We start from the raw sequence: 15,033 nt of genomic DNA, 5'->3' as shown, positions 1-15,033 counted from the left end.
AACCACAGTTTCCTCACCAGGAGTACAGCCACACCTTCTGCCCTTCCTAATTCTATCACTAGAGCAGGCACCATCACATTTATTTTTATATTCTATCAGTAGCCTACAAGTACAGAATAAACCATATTACAGAGGATGCTTTGGGCTCCAAGTAACTCCTAAGCTCAACTCAAACTGGCACATAAATTAGAACACTTATTATCTCACATATCAAGGAGTCCAGAGGTTGTGAGAGCTTCAGTCTGAATATCTCAATGCTTCTCTGAGCTCTGCTTTTCTCACAATGTTGGACACATCCACAAGTTGATAGGATGGTTCCTGGCTTACTGGCCAGGCAAGAAAACATCCAGAGGGAACAAGGGACCTCTCTTCTAGTGCTCTTTTTCAGGAATAAGGAAACCTTTCACAGAAGCCTCCCAGTAGCTACCTCCAATATATCTATTACGACAGCCGGGTTATGAGCCAATTCATTGACTAGCCACTCACAAGGAAGATGGGATTATCCTGATTGGTTTAAACAGTTCAGGCTCCACCTCTTGGAACTGGGAATGGAGCCACCTACCTGACTAAAAAGAAGTATGTACCAATACCTTAACCCAGATTCTGCTGTATAGGTAAAAGAATAGAATGGATAATGAATGGACAACCAATAATGGTCAGTACATACATCTCAACAAAGTTGTTGACTGAATAAATGAATAAACAAAAAAAGGTGTGTTCATTTTATTTTACTATTTTGTGCCTTACTTGTTCCTAAATAAAGGGTAGCCTAATATAATGTAAGAACAATGCTGGTCACAAATTTAGATCATTGTTAACAAAACATTACAATTCTAAATATTTGTATTCCTTTGTCGATGTTGATGATTTTCACCATGATTCTTCATACCATTTCTATTCTGTCAAAGCAACTTCTTAGTGGTCCACCTAATATAATCTAGATATTAAAGAAAAGTAATAACCAAAATCTTCCATGTGAATTTTGATGAAGTACTATCATAGGTAATATGCCCATTAGAGTTTTGGATCCTGAATAAGATTTTAGTTTTTCATAGTGTGAATACTCAGGTAACTTAGCAACCAGTCAATTATTGATCAATAGAAAAACTCACGTTAGCTTATTCACTCACCTCCTGACCACTTAAAACTTATTTCAAATATGATATCCTTTCAGGATTATATGGAATAAATGTCTATTTTTAAAAAACAAAGTTAAGTGATGGTTATTTTGGAAATAATATAGTATGTTGAGCATAAATAACCAAACACAAGAAGAGAATTTAGCCCTTTGTTGCACCTTTCCCCACCCACCCCTTCCAAAACAAAAGAAAGTACAATAGTTGACAGTGTATGCAATCCCTTCCTATGTACGTAATGTATCTGTAATTCAACTGTGTGAAAATTCAAAGACTGGCTGAAGGTGGGACGGTGTCCACTACAAGAAAGCCAAAAAATATTACAAAATCCCTAATTATACCTCTCCCTTTAGAAATATTGCCAACATTTGTACATTCTTTCCTTCAAAACTGAATACTGAACTCCACAAGGAACACACATGAAAAGCAAAGATTAGTCACTTTTGCCATGCTTGATGAGTTCCATCTTTTTCTAATCAGAGGTCACACACTGTGACCCAGGATAATTTTTGGCAGGGTACTTAAAAGAGTTTTGAACTTGTATGCCCTTAAGTAGTGTGTGCACTTTCCATTTCAGTTGTTAGCTGCCTGGGCCTTGAATGTATTTGTGTTTGTTCTCCTAGAAATTATTTTAAGCTTATGAAACTTATGCTTGCACTTAATACTAGAGAAACTTTCATTTTCCATTTTCCACTTGGTTAAAAGAACAGACTGAAAATGCAATGTAATATTGAAATACTTTCATAAACATGGATGCTTAAAGATTCAATGCTGTGAATCTGGACTATTGCTTGACAAGCAGACTACTACGGAAAACTCAAATCATTATTTTTTAATCAGCTGGTGTTTGAAAGTTTAAATTTAAAATGCTAAGATTGGGTCATCAATTTATAATGAACAAAATACAAGCTGTTGGAAAGTCCAACTTTAGAAATTTGAGAATGACTAACTGTAATGATTGTTTTGGCTTGAATTGTAGTTCAGTCCTGCTCTATGACTTGAAGAGAGCTTGGAGCCCCACTCAGGACCCCACTACAGAGGAGGCACTGCCAGCTAAACCCTAGCCTCGAAGAAAAGCTTCAAGAGCCACACTCAGTGCCCTTGAAAAACATTCCCTGCAGTTGGGGACACGTTGGCTTAGTGCCTGGCACTTCCTGAAGAAGCTGGATCAGTCTGGGTGGCAACTGGGAGGTAATCAATCCTTCTGACAGCAGGACAAAGGTGTGTGAGTTCTGGGAAATACATGCAGGACCATTGGAGGAATGCTGATCTAGGGCACTTTACAAAGGATCCTGCCCAAATGGGCAGTTTGCCAAGGCCAGGAGATGCTCAGTTGTAAGTACCACTGGGATACAAGGTGAAAGGGAGGTCAGGAGTGGCCAGCGAAGAGGAATTAGAGTTGGAGGAACCTAGCAGGGGAGCTTCTGAATAACCCATCAAGAGAAGTAAACTCTGAACATGTTGACACCAGAGGGTGCAAATCAAATAGAAACTTTGTTTTTCCTTTGCCTTTCCTCTGCCTCCACTCCTCCCCATTCCATACCAACCCTGGAGAAGGCTAGGGTGGAGGTGAGAGGCAAGGGAAACAACCAACCACACCCCCCTTGCTAATGAAGCAGGCAGATGGCCATTTGCAGTCAGCCCTAGCTGGATAAGGGAGGGGAGATAGAGGGATGTCTCATTTATGAATTAACATATTCACCTCCACATTCTCATTTCTGAACTGAGAGTATGACTATGTCTCAAAATGGACTGTAAGCTTTTGAACTACGTAAGAGAGATAAGAAAGGTCATGAGACTGCCCAAGTTTTCTTCCGGGAAACTGGGAAGCAATAGCTTCCACTGAGCAGTTTTGAAAGCACATGGGAGAAAAAAGTAAAGTTCCAGTCTGATAACATTTCACAAACCGTGCTATTCAATATACCTGTTTATATATATAAAGTCTCTTACCTAAATTAAAATTAGGAGTATAAAGTATTAATACTTTTCATGATCAGTTCTATTAAAAACATGAAATTAAGATAGCAATTTAATTATAGAACCATTTAAGATCAAATATCATATTACCTTGTTATGATGTAGCCATAAGTATTTTAATTTTTTAAACCTAGAAAGATCAATGACCTCTGTCAGTTCCCTGGAAACGAAAACAAAAAACGAACATTAGCAATGATTAATTCATTCATGGGTAAGGTGGCTTATGTAGTATGACTCTGGGGGAACTGGAAAGGCCTCTCTGTCCTTTCAAAATTACTGGCACTCTTATATGTGCTAAGTTCCTAAATTCCGTCTTCAAAACTTCATTCACTTGGGTTAAGATTTTTGTCAGCTAGTAAAATGAATACTAAAAGAGAATTTTATGACATTAGTAGAAATTTATACCTCATTATGACTGAATTTTGGGGGACCTTAATTTTAAAAGATTTCACTGAGGAGAGAGCAGAGGAAGAAAAGTGCAGAAGACATGGGACTTAAGGTAAATATGGGAAACAGCCTTGACTCCTGCTTCAACTGTGCCTGCAGGGTCCTTACTTTGAGGTTGTCCAGATCTTGGCCAAACCGGATTTAAGACATGGAAATTGTAGGACACCAAGAGACAGAGACTGGGTTAAGTGTTTTATTCTCCCTTTGTTGTTTATTAAATATGGGGTCAAAAATGTTACCCATCTTTCTTGAACTGTGCAGGACTCCAGCTGCCCAAGTGGTCATGAGTCTTTTTGGTGATGCAGCTCACTCAGCGAAGGGGCAGACGTAGGGTGTGGTGGAGGAGCTGTCAGCAAAGAGAGCATAGCCTCTGCAGATAGTTGGCCCTTTGACTGCTGTGGGCTGGAGTATTCTGATCTCTTTTATTTCTTAGGACAGAAATCGTGAGCCCAGGCCAGGTATATACACATATATGTCTCTATACACTTATAGAGCACACTCTGTGTGCAAGGCACTTTTCTAAACACTTTAAAAAATACTAATGTTAATTAATATTACATTTATTAACTTGTTGTAGCAACATCCTTTCACAGTTATATTTAACCTTGGGACACTGAGGGACTAATTTTTTTAAATGTTTATGAAAACATTTTTTGTCATGCAAACAACATTTTTAAACAAAAGAAACCCTTTTCGCCAACTTTTTATATTGGAAAATTCCAAACCTAAGAAAAGTTGAAGGAATAGTACAGTGCATGCCTTCATAGTTTTTAATATTTTGCCACATTTATGCTCACTCTCTTATCTATATATACAATATATCTATTTGTGGGTTGATAATTTTCTTGGTGAATCATTTGAAAATAAGTTGCAGACTCTGATTCGTAAATACTTCAGCACACACATCCCTCAAATAAGGACGCTGTCCTGCATAACCCCCATACCATTATCACACTTAGAAAAATTAAAATTGAATTCAATGATATCATCTAATACACTACTATTAATATTCAGATTGTTCCTGTTGCTCCTACATTTCTTTTATAGATTTTTTCTTTGTTTAAACCCAGAATCCCATCAACATTCATGCCTTGCATTTTCAGTTGGTATAACCCCTTAGTCTTCTTAAATTTAGAATAGTCACCTTCTCTTCTTTGTTGACTTTAACATTTACTTTCTTTTTTTTTTTTTTTTTTTTGCGGTACGCGGGCCTCTCACTGTTGTGGCCTCTCCCGTTGCGGAGCACAGGCTCTGCAGCCTCCACGGCATGTGGGATCTCCCCAGACCGGGGCACGAACCCGTGTCCCCTGCATCAGCAGGCGGACTCTCAACCACTGCGCCACCAGAGAAGCCCTTAACATTTACTTCCTGAAGAGTCCGGGACAGTTGTCTGATAGATGTCTCACATTCCTGATTTGTCTGATTGCTTCCTCATGATTAAATTCAAGGTAGATCATTTTTCAATTGCAAAGGTGGTAGTTACTGCATCACACCGGGAGGCAAAATGATGCCACTTTGTCCCATTCTTGGTGAAGCTAAGTTCAGTCATTTGGTTAAGGCGGAATCTGCCAGTACTCTCCGTTGTGAAAGTACAAATTTTATCATTGAAAAGTAATATCTGGGGCAAAACTCTGAGTGATTTGACATTGTATATACTGCAAAATGATCACCAGAGGAAATCCAGTTACTGAAACCATACAAAGTTAATATAATACTATTGACCGTATTCGTCATGCTGTACATTACATCCCCAAGACTTATTTTACAACTGGAAGTTTGTACCTCTTGATCCCGTTCACATATATCATGCCCCACCCCCAAATCCCTCTCCCCTCTGTAACTGCCAATCTGCAGAGAACAGATTAGTGGTCCCCAATAACTATTTATTTAATGGCTTTAGCTTTGATTAATAACCTTTACCTGAATCAGTAGATTTGGTATTATGAAATGGTAATTTTTCTAATGCTCTCATTCTTTTTACATTTATTAGCTGGTATTCTATAAAAAAGATCTTCCCCTTCCCTTTATTTCTCTCATTCCTTCTCATCTCCACCTTTCTCATTTGAATAGTTTTTTCTTAATCTTTTCTTACTTTTTTTTTTTTATTCTCAAATTATCCCAAACAAAAGACTTTTCAAGCAGCCCACCTTGTCCTTTTGACATGTACCGTTAGTCTTCGAGCACTTCCCTGGCACAACAAAATATTCTAGGCTTCTTCAAAGCAACTTCTAATAGATTTACACACAAAATGCATTCTCCTCTTTCACTGTAGATGTGTAGCTAATTTCTGGGAGGGGAATTTGGACCCTGACACATTTAAACTATTGCATTGGACAACAATGATATTATGTTAGCTTCATTATTTCCTACGAAAAATAAAGCAATCACTACATGGTAGCAGAGAAACTCAAGCCCCACTAAGAGTATCTCTCCAAGAATTCCCAGGAAAGTTATTTTAATATATTAATGCTTAAAAATATCAACTGTGCCAAATAAGTGTCATTAATTTTCTTGTATTAGTAGTACTGGTGCTGAACTTCCTGCTATTAGATAATGTAATAAAGTGGCTTACTGTTGAGGGGAATTTAACTCAAGTCAGAAGGGTTTATTCTGCATATAAACCCATCCTAAATCAATAATGTGCTGTTACATTTTAAGGTGAGGCCAATGGAAGAAAATGATAGGAAATTCTACTACTAATGCTGGCAATGACTCGTGCTGACAATAATACATCAACTCTGTTGTTACAGTATATGTGCTGCATGATTTCTCAAGGAAACACTGACAGGATATTTTCCAAGGGCAACAAAGACTTAGGCAAATAACCCAGTTTACCCAGTTTATTGGCATCTGGACTGCGAAACATTTCTTGTACCCAAATGGATTAAATGATGATTTAGTATTCTTAGGATTCAAAACGTATTGTCCTCTAATTGAGAAGACCACCAATTACCACTGTCAGAAGATCAATATTTCTATTTTTTTCTAGTGTTTTAAAGCTTTTCTTATTGTTATCTACTTATCTTAGTGATCAAGAGTGTACAGTTTTTAAAATCATGAAAGGCTTAGAGATGCAATCTTTTGAAGACAAGAAAAATATTTATTGTTATTATAAAACTAACTGATCTATAGGAAGGTTCAAAGCATGACCTTAAGTTTGTCAGAATTACCCACCATACGTGTTCCATTCTAAGATGTATATTTTAAAAAATCTTATATTTGTCAGCTATATATTCCCTTACTACCAAGAGATTCAGGGCCATTACAGAAATAAATATTATTCTAAATATTATTCACCACACTAATAAACTAAAACATATTAATATAAAACAAAATAAATATGTTTATTAATAAAGGATTTCCTCAAATCACTAGAGATAAAGTGATTAACTTCATTGATAAAGTAGGACATTTTCTTTAAAAAGCAGCTAAGTTCCGAATATTACGTACATGTAGAAATATGTTAAGTCTATTTAAAAATAATACATGGAATTCACAGAGATCAGAAAGTATGAAGAAGGGAAAGAAGAGTAGGAATACAGTCATTACGATGAAAATGCTAACTGTGACTACACAGGTGTCACTTGTTGGCTAGTAAAACCTGTGCTGTCTGCATCTAACGGAACACATACTTCCTCTTCCACCTGGATTCTATCTCAGGCACCGTGATTTCTCTGTAGAAGAAGAGCCCAACTTTGCTGTCTGCCACCTTGGGGAGTTGGAGTGGAATCAAAGAAATTGATATAAAGAAGTTATATAAGGGAGAAGTTTCATACTTACCAGTAAAATTAGTATAAAGGTTGTTAGGTAGAGATTATAGTATAATAGGGGTTATTATTATAGTATAGTGGTATAATGAGTCATTATTCTCTAATAGTAATAGTAACATTAACTGTACTAATGCTGATTGAGTACTTACTGTGTACCAGACCCTTCTCTACCTTCTACTAACTCACCTAATCTTCACAACAACCCTGTGAAGCAGATAGTACTGTTATATGCAGGCAGTAGGTTTGCCAGATAAAACACAGGATACACAGTTATATGTGAATTTCAAAGAAACAACAAATGTCCCAATGCAGTGTGGGACGTACTTATACTAAAAAAATTATATTCGTTTCTCTGAAATTCACATGTAACTGGATGTTCTATATTTTTATTGGCTATACCTGACAACCCTAACAGAGAGGCTTATGACCCACCCACGGTCACCCAGCTGGAAGAGATAGAACTGGGATTCAAACTCAGCCTGACTCCATAATCTTCGTTTTTATCCATTTCAGGATCCTGCATCTCCAATAGAGACTGTGGTTGCCAACGAGCGTGTGCTACTTGCCTATCCACAGAAGGGGAAAACAATGGAAGAGAACATTTGAATCTATGAAACATAACATGATGCTCTTCTATTTCACATATAAAGCACACTTACTTTTGAGAAAGAAACAGCTCAAAGACATCAGCATCCCTCTTGTGGCCACATATCTTTAGTTGATCTTCAACTGCCTGATAACATATAATTAATCTGTCAAGCCACATTCCACTGAGCAAAAATACTGAGACATTTACAGTCAATAACAGTAATGTCTACAAGAAGATCAAAAGAAAGGTGAATATGGAGGCAACCACTCTAAACTGATAAATTCCAACGCTACAATTATACATTACTTAATCATTTTTGTGGTTGAATTTCATTATCCTTAATCTCGGGCACAGATGTGTAAATATCAGTCCTTCAAGCATGGAGGACTGATATTTGGTAGGTTTTCCATATTTGCAGAAGACACAGTATCCAGGTTGGAGGTGGAGGGAGTAGAGTATAATGTACATTATCATATAGGGGCTTGGCACCCTGTAAATTTCAATACATGTCAGACAAATGAATGAATGAGTGAATAAATGTTTTCTTTTCTCTGCAAAGAAAGTGTCTTCATGTTTCAAGAGTTACTGACACACTTGCACATGGGAATTTTTGGTGGAGAAGTAGCGATTTTTATTCCCATAGGTTATTTTTGGAAAACACACATCCAACAACAGCTATTTAACTGCTTTGCTCTTTCTTCTTAAGGTCCTTTACTAAACTACAGACTAACATGTATAGGCCACATGGCCTAAGATGATATGGAAAAATTAAAGCCCATCTATAATTTGTCAATGAGGAAGTAAAGCTAATAAGACACAACAAAAGTGGAAAGTATAATCATTGCACTTCTGGAATCTGACAAACATTGTAATTACCAGAGTCAAAACAATCACCAAATTTCAGCTGGGATTCATTGTGGGTGGTGAGGTAGTAATGTCAGTAAGGGATTTATGAAATTTTGACAATGGTTTTATTATTTAGTAGAGGACATTAGAAGAGCTAGATTTAATGGGATGAACAAATATCTGAAGAAGTGAAAAAGACAGATACCCCAGGGATGGAGAGCAGCTGCTAATTTATATCCCAAACTTCCTTTGCGACCCTGCTACACAACCTGAATCTTGGGGCTTAGAGAATTTATTGGCTCAGGTGTAGGCATTTCCATCAGGGTATTTTTGTGACCATGATAAGTGAGCTGAATCTGGGGCTTAGAAAAACCCAATGGATCAGTCTTAGGCATCCACATCTGGGAATTTTAATTTAACATCCAAACCATCAGCTTCTACTGTACACAGTCAATCTCAATTTCACCAAAGTGTTTGGAATGTTAAAGCCTGGTCAAATTAGAATTAAAATTTTGCAGCTATCTATTAAAATTACAAACTTGCTTTTAACTTACTCCCACAATTTCACATCTAGCACTCAGAAATACACCAGTACATACACACACATGCAAAATGTGAATACCACTGCTCATCTCATACATACATTGTAGTTGTGAAATATGCCCCATTAATTGGAATATGGGTTAAATTAAAATGTAACTTCTTTCTGGGCTTCCCTGGTGGCGCAGTGGTTGAGAGTCCGCCTGCCGATGCAGGTGACACGGGTTCGTGCCCCGGTCCGGGAGGATCCCACATGCCGCGTGAGCGGCTGGGCCCCTGAGCCATGGCCGCTGAGCCTGTGCGTCCGGAACCTGGGCTCCGCAACGGGAGAAGCCACAGCAGTGGGAGGCCCGCGTGCCGAAAAAAAAAAAAATGTAACTTCTCAATAGAACGTTGTGCAGTAGCTTAAAAATGTAGACAGATGGATATCTAGACCTATAAAGATATCCAAAATATATTTTTAAGTTAAAATGTCATAGGCAGTTTTGTTACCAATGATATTTATATGCACACAAAATGCACACACTCCAAGTTACTAACAAGTTATCACTTGAGATCATGAGGGATTGTCATTTTTTAAGCAATCCACTTTTCAATAATGTTTGAATATTTTATGATAAACACATATTAACTTAGTAATCAGAAATTAATACACATTTTGAACATTTTAGCCATGGAATGAGTATTTTAGGATTTAAATCAAATTTTGAAAATAAAAACATGAAAAGGAAAATTGAAACTATCGTCATAATATGTGAATCACTGATGTAATTAATTATTTATTTACACAGCTCTTTATCATGGCATGTTTTCTTCCAACTGAAAACTTCATACGAATCTGGTAACAAGAAAGTGTCAAAATGCCAAAGAACTCAAAAATGTGCCAAGAAGTTTCAACTTTCAGTGAATCCGTGGTGGAGCAGTTCCAGTTCCCAAACAACAAACAACTGCACTAGCAGCATATTCCTTTCATCTAAAGAAGCACAAGAATTCTTTCCCTGGACTATTTTTTTTATTGTGGTAAAATATACATAATATAGAATTTACTGTTATAACTGTACAGTTTTGTAGCATTAAGTGCACTCACATTGCTGCTCAGCCATTACCACCATCCATTTTCAGAAGTTTTTCATCTTCCTCAAATGAAACTCCGTACCCATTATACACTAACTCCTCATTTCTTCCCCTGTTGCTGACACCCACCCTTCTACTTTCAATCTATAAATTTGACTACCCTAAGTACCTCAAATAAATGGAGTCAGGCAGTATTTGTCTTTTTGCGACTGGCTTATTTCCCTTAGCATAATGTCTCCAAGAATCATCTATGTTGTGATGTATGCCAGGATTTCCTTCCTTTTTAAGGCTGAATAATATTCCATTGTATGTATATACCACATTTTGTTTTTCCATTTAACTATCAATGGACACTTGGGTTGTTTCCACTTTTTGGCTTTTGTGAATAATGTTGCTATGAACATGGGTATACAAATATCTGAGTCGCTGCTTACACTTGGTTTGAGTATATATTCAGAAGTGGAATTGCTGGATCACATGGTAATTGTATATTTAGTTTTTTAAGGAATTGCGATACTATTTTTCACAACAGCTGCACACAACAGCACTCTTTAATATGAACATTTTTTAAGTCGTAGGTCCAAACAGATCATTCAGCCATTTATTGAACCACAAACTACTTTGTCTTAGTTCAGGCTATGACTAGTTTAGTCTGAGACTAGCTAGTAAATGTAGCAATGAATCAGGAAAGGTGCCTACTCTCTATGACTAAACTATTAGTAAGAGAAGGAAGTATACACAATGTTGCAAAAGAAGGTTGCAAATATTAAGGGCTAAGAGAAAAGGAAAATATGCTCTGGTGAATTCAGAGGAAGAAGAAAATACTGTCAACCCTGGGAACTTTGAGAGGATTTTAGGGCAGCACTGACAATTGGGCTGGGTCTGAAACGGTGAGGAGAAATGAGACACAGATATCGATGGATGGGCATTTTAGACACAGGGGAGTAAGTACACAAAGGAGAAAAAGCAGGGGAAGAACGTGTGAGGCGTTAGGGTTGTACAGCCTTTGGCTGCAGGGAAAGGCACAGGGAAGGCAATTGTGAGGAATCAATTTTAAAAGGTGGATTAGGGTCATATTATTTGTGCTAACTTTGAAATTTAGGCTCAGAAGTGTGCACCCACTGCTCAAACAAAACTTCTATAGGTCCTAAGAATGCTAACCTAAAATCACATATTTTATGTAATCTGAAATTTAAATTTAATTTAATTTTATACGAGATATATATACATATACATGAAATATATATACTAACTGCACGGTAAAATCAGTGTAAGGAATTCCAATAAAGTTCTGATTTTTCCCATGACAACTACATCAATGCTTTTAAGTAATATGTAATATCAAGTTATTTCAAAATCATTTTTCCTCCTTTTTTTGTGCACTTGTTTTGTCGGGCTGTAAAAGAATGGGCTTAATAACTATTGGGTAATTCATCACTGCACTCAATTCTGGGGCAATAGAGAAGTCTTATAGGATTTTTAAACTGGAGAAAAGATGTGACAAAGCTAAATCTCAGGAAGATGACTGTAGCAGCACCATATATGATGGCCTGGGGTGAAGACAGAACTGCAGATAGGAAGCAAGGCTGCCTCTGGAAAATCAAGTCAAGAGCTGATGAGCCTGCCCCAGGACAGTAGCAACGGAGAATAAGCAGGGAACAGATATGACATGTGATGTACAAAGAGAACTGATGGGATCTGGCAAGTAACTAGAGGCCGAGAATAAGGGCAAGAGAAGTCACAGGTGATGATGATTGTGTGATGACATGATGATGAGACAGGTGACTGGGAGGGAAGATGCTTGCAGTTGAGAAATGCTGAAACTGAGGCACTGGTGGAACATACAAGTCAAGCCGTCCACCAGGAAGCTGCAAGTGGGAGAGCAGATCTCACCAGAGATGTCAGGGTGGGTGTGTACAGACTGGCCGGTCGGCCAGCACAGAGGAGAGTGGGACACAGGTAAGATCATCGTGAAGTGTCTATATTTAGAAAGAGGAGGGGAGAACCAAGCTGGATAAGGAGAAAGACGGGGGATTTTTATAAAGCGAGGAAGAGAAACAAAAAGACAGTGGGAGCTGAGAGGGAGGATTTCAAGAAGGTAGAATTTGAATCTGCAGTGTTGCATAGGGTGGTAGAGGATACCACTCAGAAAAGGTATTCAGGGGTTTCCCTGGTGGCGCAGTGGTTGAGAGTCCACCTGCCGATGCAGTGGACACGGGTTCGTGCCCCGGTCCGGGAGGATCCCACATGCCGCGGAGCGGCTGGGCCCGTGAGCCATGGCCCCTGAGCCTGCGAGTCCGGAGCCTGTGCTCCGCAACGGGAGAGGCCACAACAGTGAGAGGCCCGCCTACCGAAAAAAAAAAAAATTTTCAGCAACCTGATGAGGAGGAAATGTTAGCTTTCAAATTAAGTGATTGACAAAACAGGAAAATAAAAACAATCCAACACAGAACTTGGGTGTAGACAGTTCTAGCATGGAAAGAATAAAAGCAACTTCTTCCACGGCAGATGCCTTGGAATCTGGATAAAGGAGAAAAATGTTTGAAAATTGTGGGATTATTAAATCCTAGAAGAATCAAGACTGTATTAAAAACTATAGAAGGAAATATCCTTGCTTTGACGATTTACATACTGTAATGATAGATAAATTCCTATACCTACATGCAATACACAGGCACCACAAGTTAGTTAAGATTTAGAGTGAAGTTTTCAGTTCATTACAGAACTTTCAGCCTTGATTAATCATCATAGCCCCCAGCCTTTCTAGACAAGTGTGAGAACTCAAGAACACCTTGCTAGGTCCTAAGTGGCATAACACAATTTTGACATTTTTTTTCCACTCAAATATTCTTTTAGCCATTATCTTAACTGCCCTCAACTTTGCTTGTATTGTCCTCAAAGAACTTTTCCTCCCCGGTGTGTCGATCTGCACTTTAGGGAAACATTTCAGTGTTATATATATGTGTATATATATATATCTCCTTTGGAGAGTCAAGACTCCAAATTTATGGCCTTATTACCTAATCTCTAAACTGCCATAATTATATATTCAGGAGATATTAAGTGGGAAAAAGTCAGTATATATCAGTTAGTGTGGATCGGGGCAGTCCCCAACCCCCACCCAGGTGATTACAGGCCTCTAGCCCCAGTGGAGGGTTTGGCTGAGGTCCGCCGTTGCTCCATCCCTCCACCCTGGATCCCAGGGGTGGCTTCCAGAAGACTAGGGAATCTGACAGGCCCCCTCCTCACCGCCCCCGCCCCTGCCCCCGCCCCGAAATGCTCCGTGATCTGGGGAAGGGGGAGACGCTTACTCTACGGCTGATTTCCAGGGCGGCATCTGCCGCCTTCGCTTGGCTTGTCGTGTGTTGGAAGGCACAGGGCAGATGTTCGAGGTACCCAGTCATCAGGACACAGGGGGACTCAGCAGCACCTATGATCAACCCAGCCTGGCCTGCGGCTGATTGTTCTGACGGTTACCAACAGTTACCGGAACCTTGTTGACTAACAGCCAATCCAAAGTAGGGAAGATCTGAAGCCAAATCCTGACTTCTGTGACGTTCCCGCGTGTGACCCTGCAAGACCCCGCGTCGTACCTCAGATACACTAGTGTTTCCCCTGCGCCGGGTACTGCGTGCCATACATGCCGGAAAGACAGCATATGCCAGAGACCATGAGTGTGTCAGAGGACCCCAACTGCAGTCACCGAGTAATAATAATTTTATTGAGATCTAAATATCAGAAAATTTACGTTTCTGAAAATTAGATGGGTCTGGAAAACACTGGCCGTCCCGGAGGGTAGGGGTGAAGCAGTGCCTGACAGAGTCCTAGTGGAGCTTAAGGCAAAAGGAAAAAAAAATCAATACTGCTGACCCTCTCTTTATTTGAAAATTTGACATTTTGTTCGTCATGTATGTCTTGCATTAATTTTGATTTTCTAAAAACATTGCATTAAGGTTTATTTTGCTAAGTTGAGTCACTATTTGGCCAGTCTCTTCCAATCTTGAAGACTTCAAGACTATCTTATGATCTTATTTATGAGTTTGGTTCTCCTCTAGCTTGGGAAACTTCGGAGGCAGGATTCTGTCTGTGCCATCACTGTTTTTTGCCAGGACCTAACACACTGCATTTAATAAATGTTGATTCAACTGAATGGGTTGGTTTCTTGGCTCCAAATTTGAACTTGAAATCTAGGAATTAAATGTAATTTTTTGAAATGCGTCAAGCTACTTGCATTAAAAAAATGCTGGTATTGGAATAGAGCGTTTAAAAAAGTCTCAGTGAAGAAATCAAACACACTTTTTTTTTTGAGAAAAAGAAATATTTTACTTTGACATAATTTCAGGATTGCAGAAAAGCTGCAAGAATAATACAAGAATTCCTGAATACCCATCACCAAGATTCCAAATGTAAATATATTACTACATTTTTTTTCTTGCTCTCTCTCTCATTTAAAAGTAATTTGTGGATATATTGCCTTTTTACACCTAAATTCTTCAGTGTGTTTCCCCAAAAGCAAGGAATTCTCTTTTAAAAACACAGTCCCATTATTGAAATCAGAAATTAATATTGCTATAATAATATTATATAATCTACAGAACTTATTCATATCTCTCTGATTATTTCAATAATGTACTTGGTAGCAAAAAAAAAAAAA

General features: G+C 38.4%; 1 protein-coding gene across 1 annotated transcript in view; it reads right to left on the bottom strand.

Moving 5' to 3' along the window:
• LRRC72 (leucine rich repeat containing 72) overlaps positions 1-13,851 on the bottom strand; it is a 41,280-nt gene extending 27,429 nt beyond the window's left edge. The window contains exons 1-3 of the mRNA XM_027102588.1: positions 13,691-13,851; positions 7,990-8,063; positions 3,204-3,273 (exon numbers count right to left, since the gene is read on the bottom strand). Of these exons, the coding sequence (XP_026958389.1) occupies positions 3,204-3,273; positions 7,990-8,063; positions 13,691-13,783 (237 nt within the window). The 5' untranslated portion in view covers positions 13,784-13,851. The remainder of the gene's footprint in view (positions 1-3,203; positions 3,274-7,989; positions 8,064-13,690) is intronic.
• Positions 13,852-15,033: the final 1,182 nt, after the last annotated feature.

Source organism: Aethalodelphis obliquidens, unplaced genomic scaffold (assembly GCF_003676395.1).
Source record: "Aethalodelphis obliquidens isolate GAN/ISIS:26980383/991018 unplaced genomic scaffold, ASM367639v1 scaffold5, whole genome shotgun sequence".
In the NCBI taxonomy this organism is placed as follows: domain Eukaryota; kingdom Metazoa; phylum Chordata; class Mammalia; order Artiodactyla; family Delphinidae; genus Aethalodelphis; species Aethalodelphis obliquidens.
This window is presented reverse-complemented; position numbering and strand designations above follow the sequence as displayed.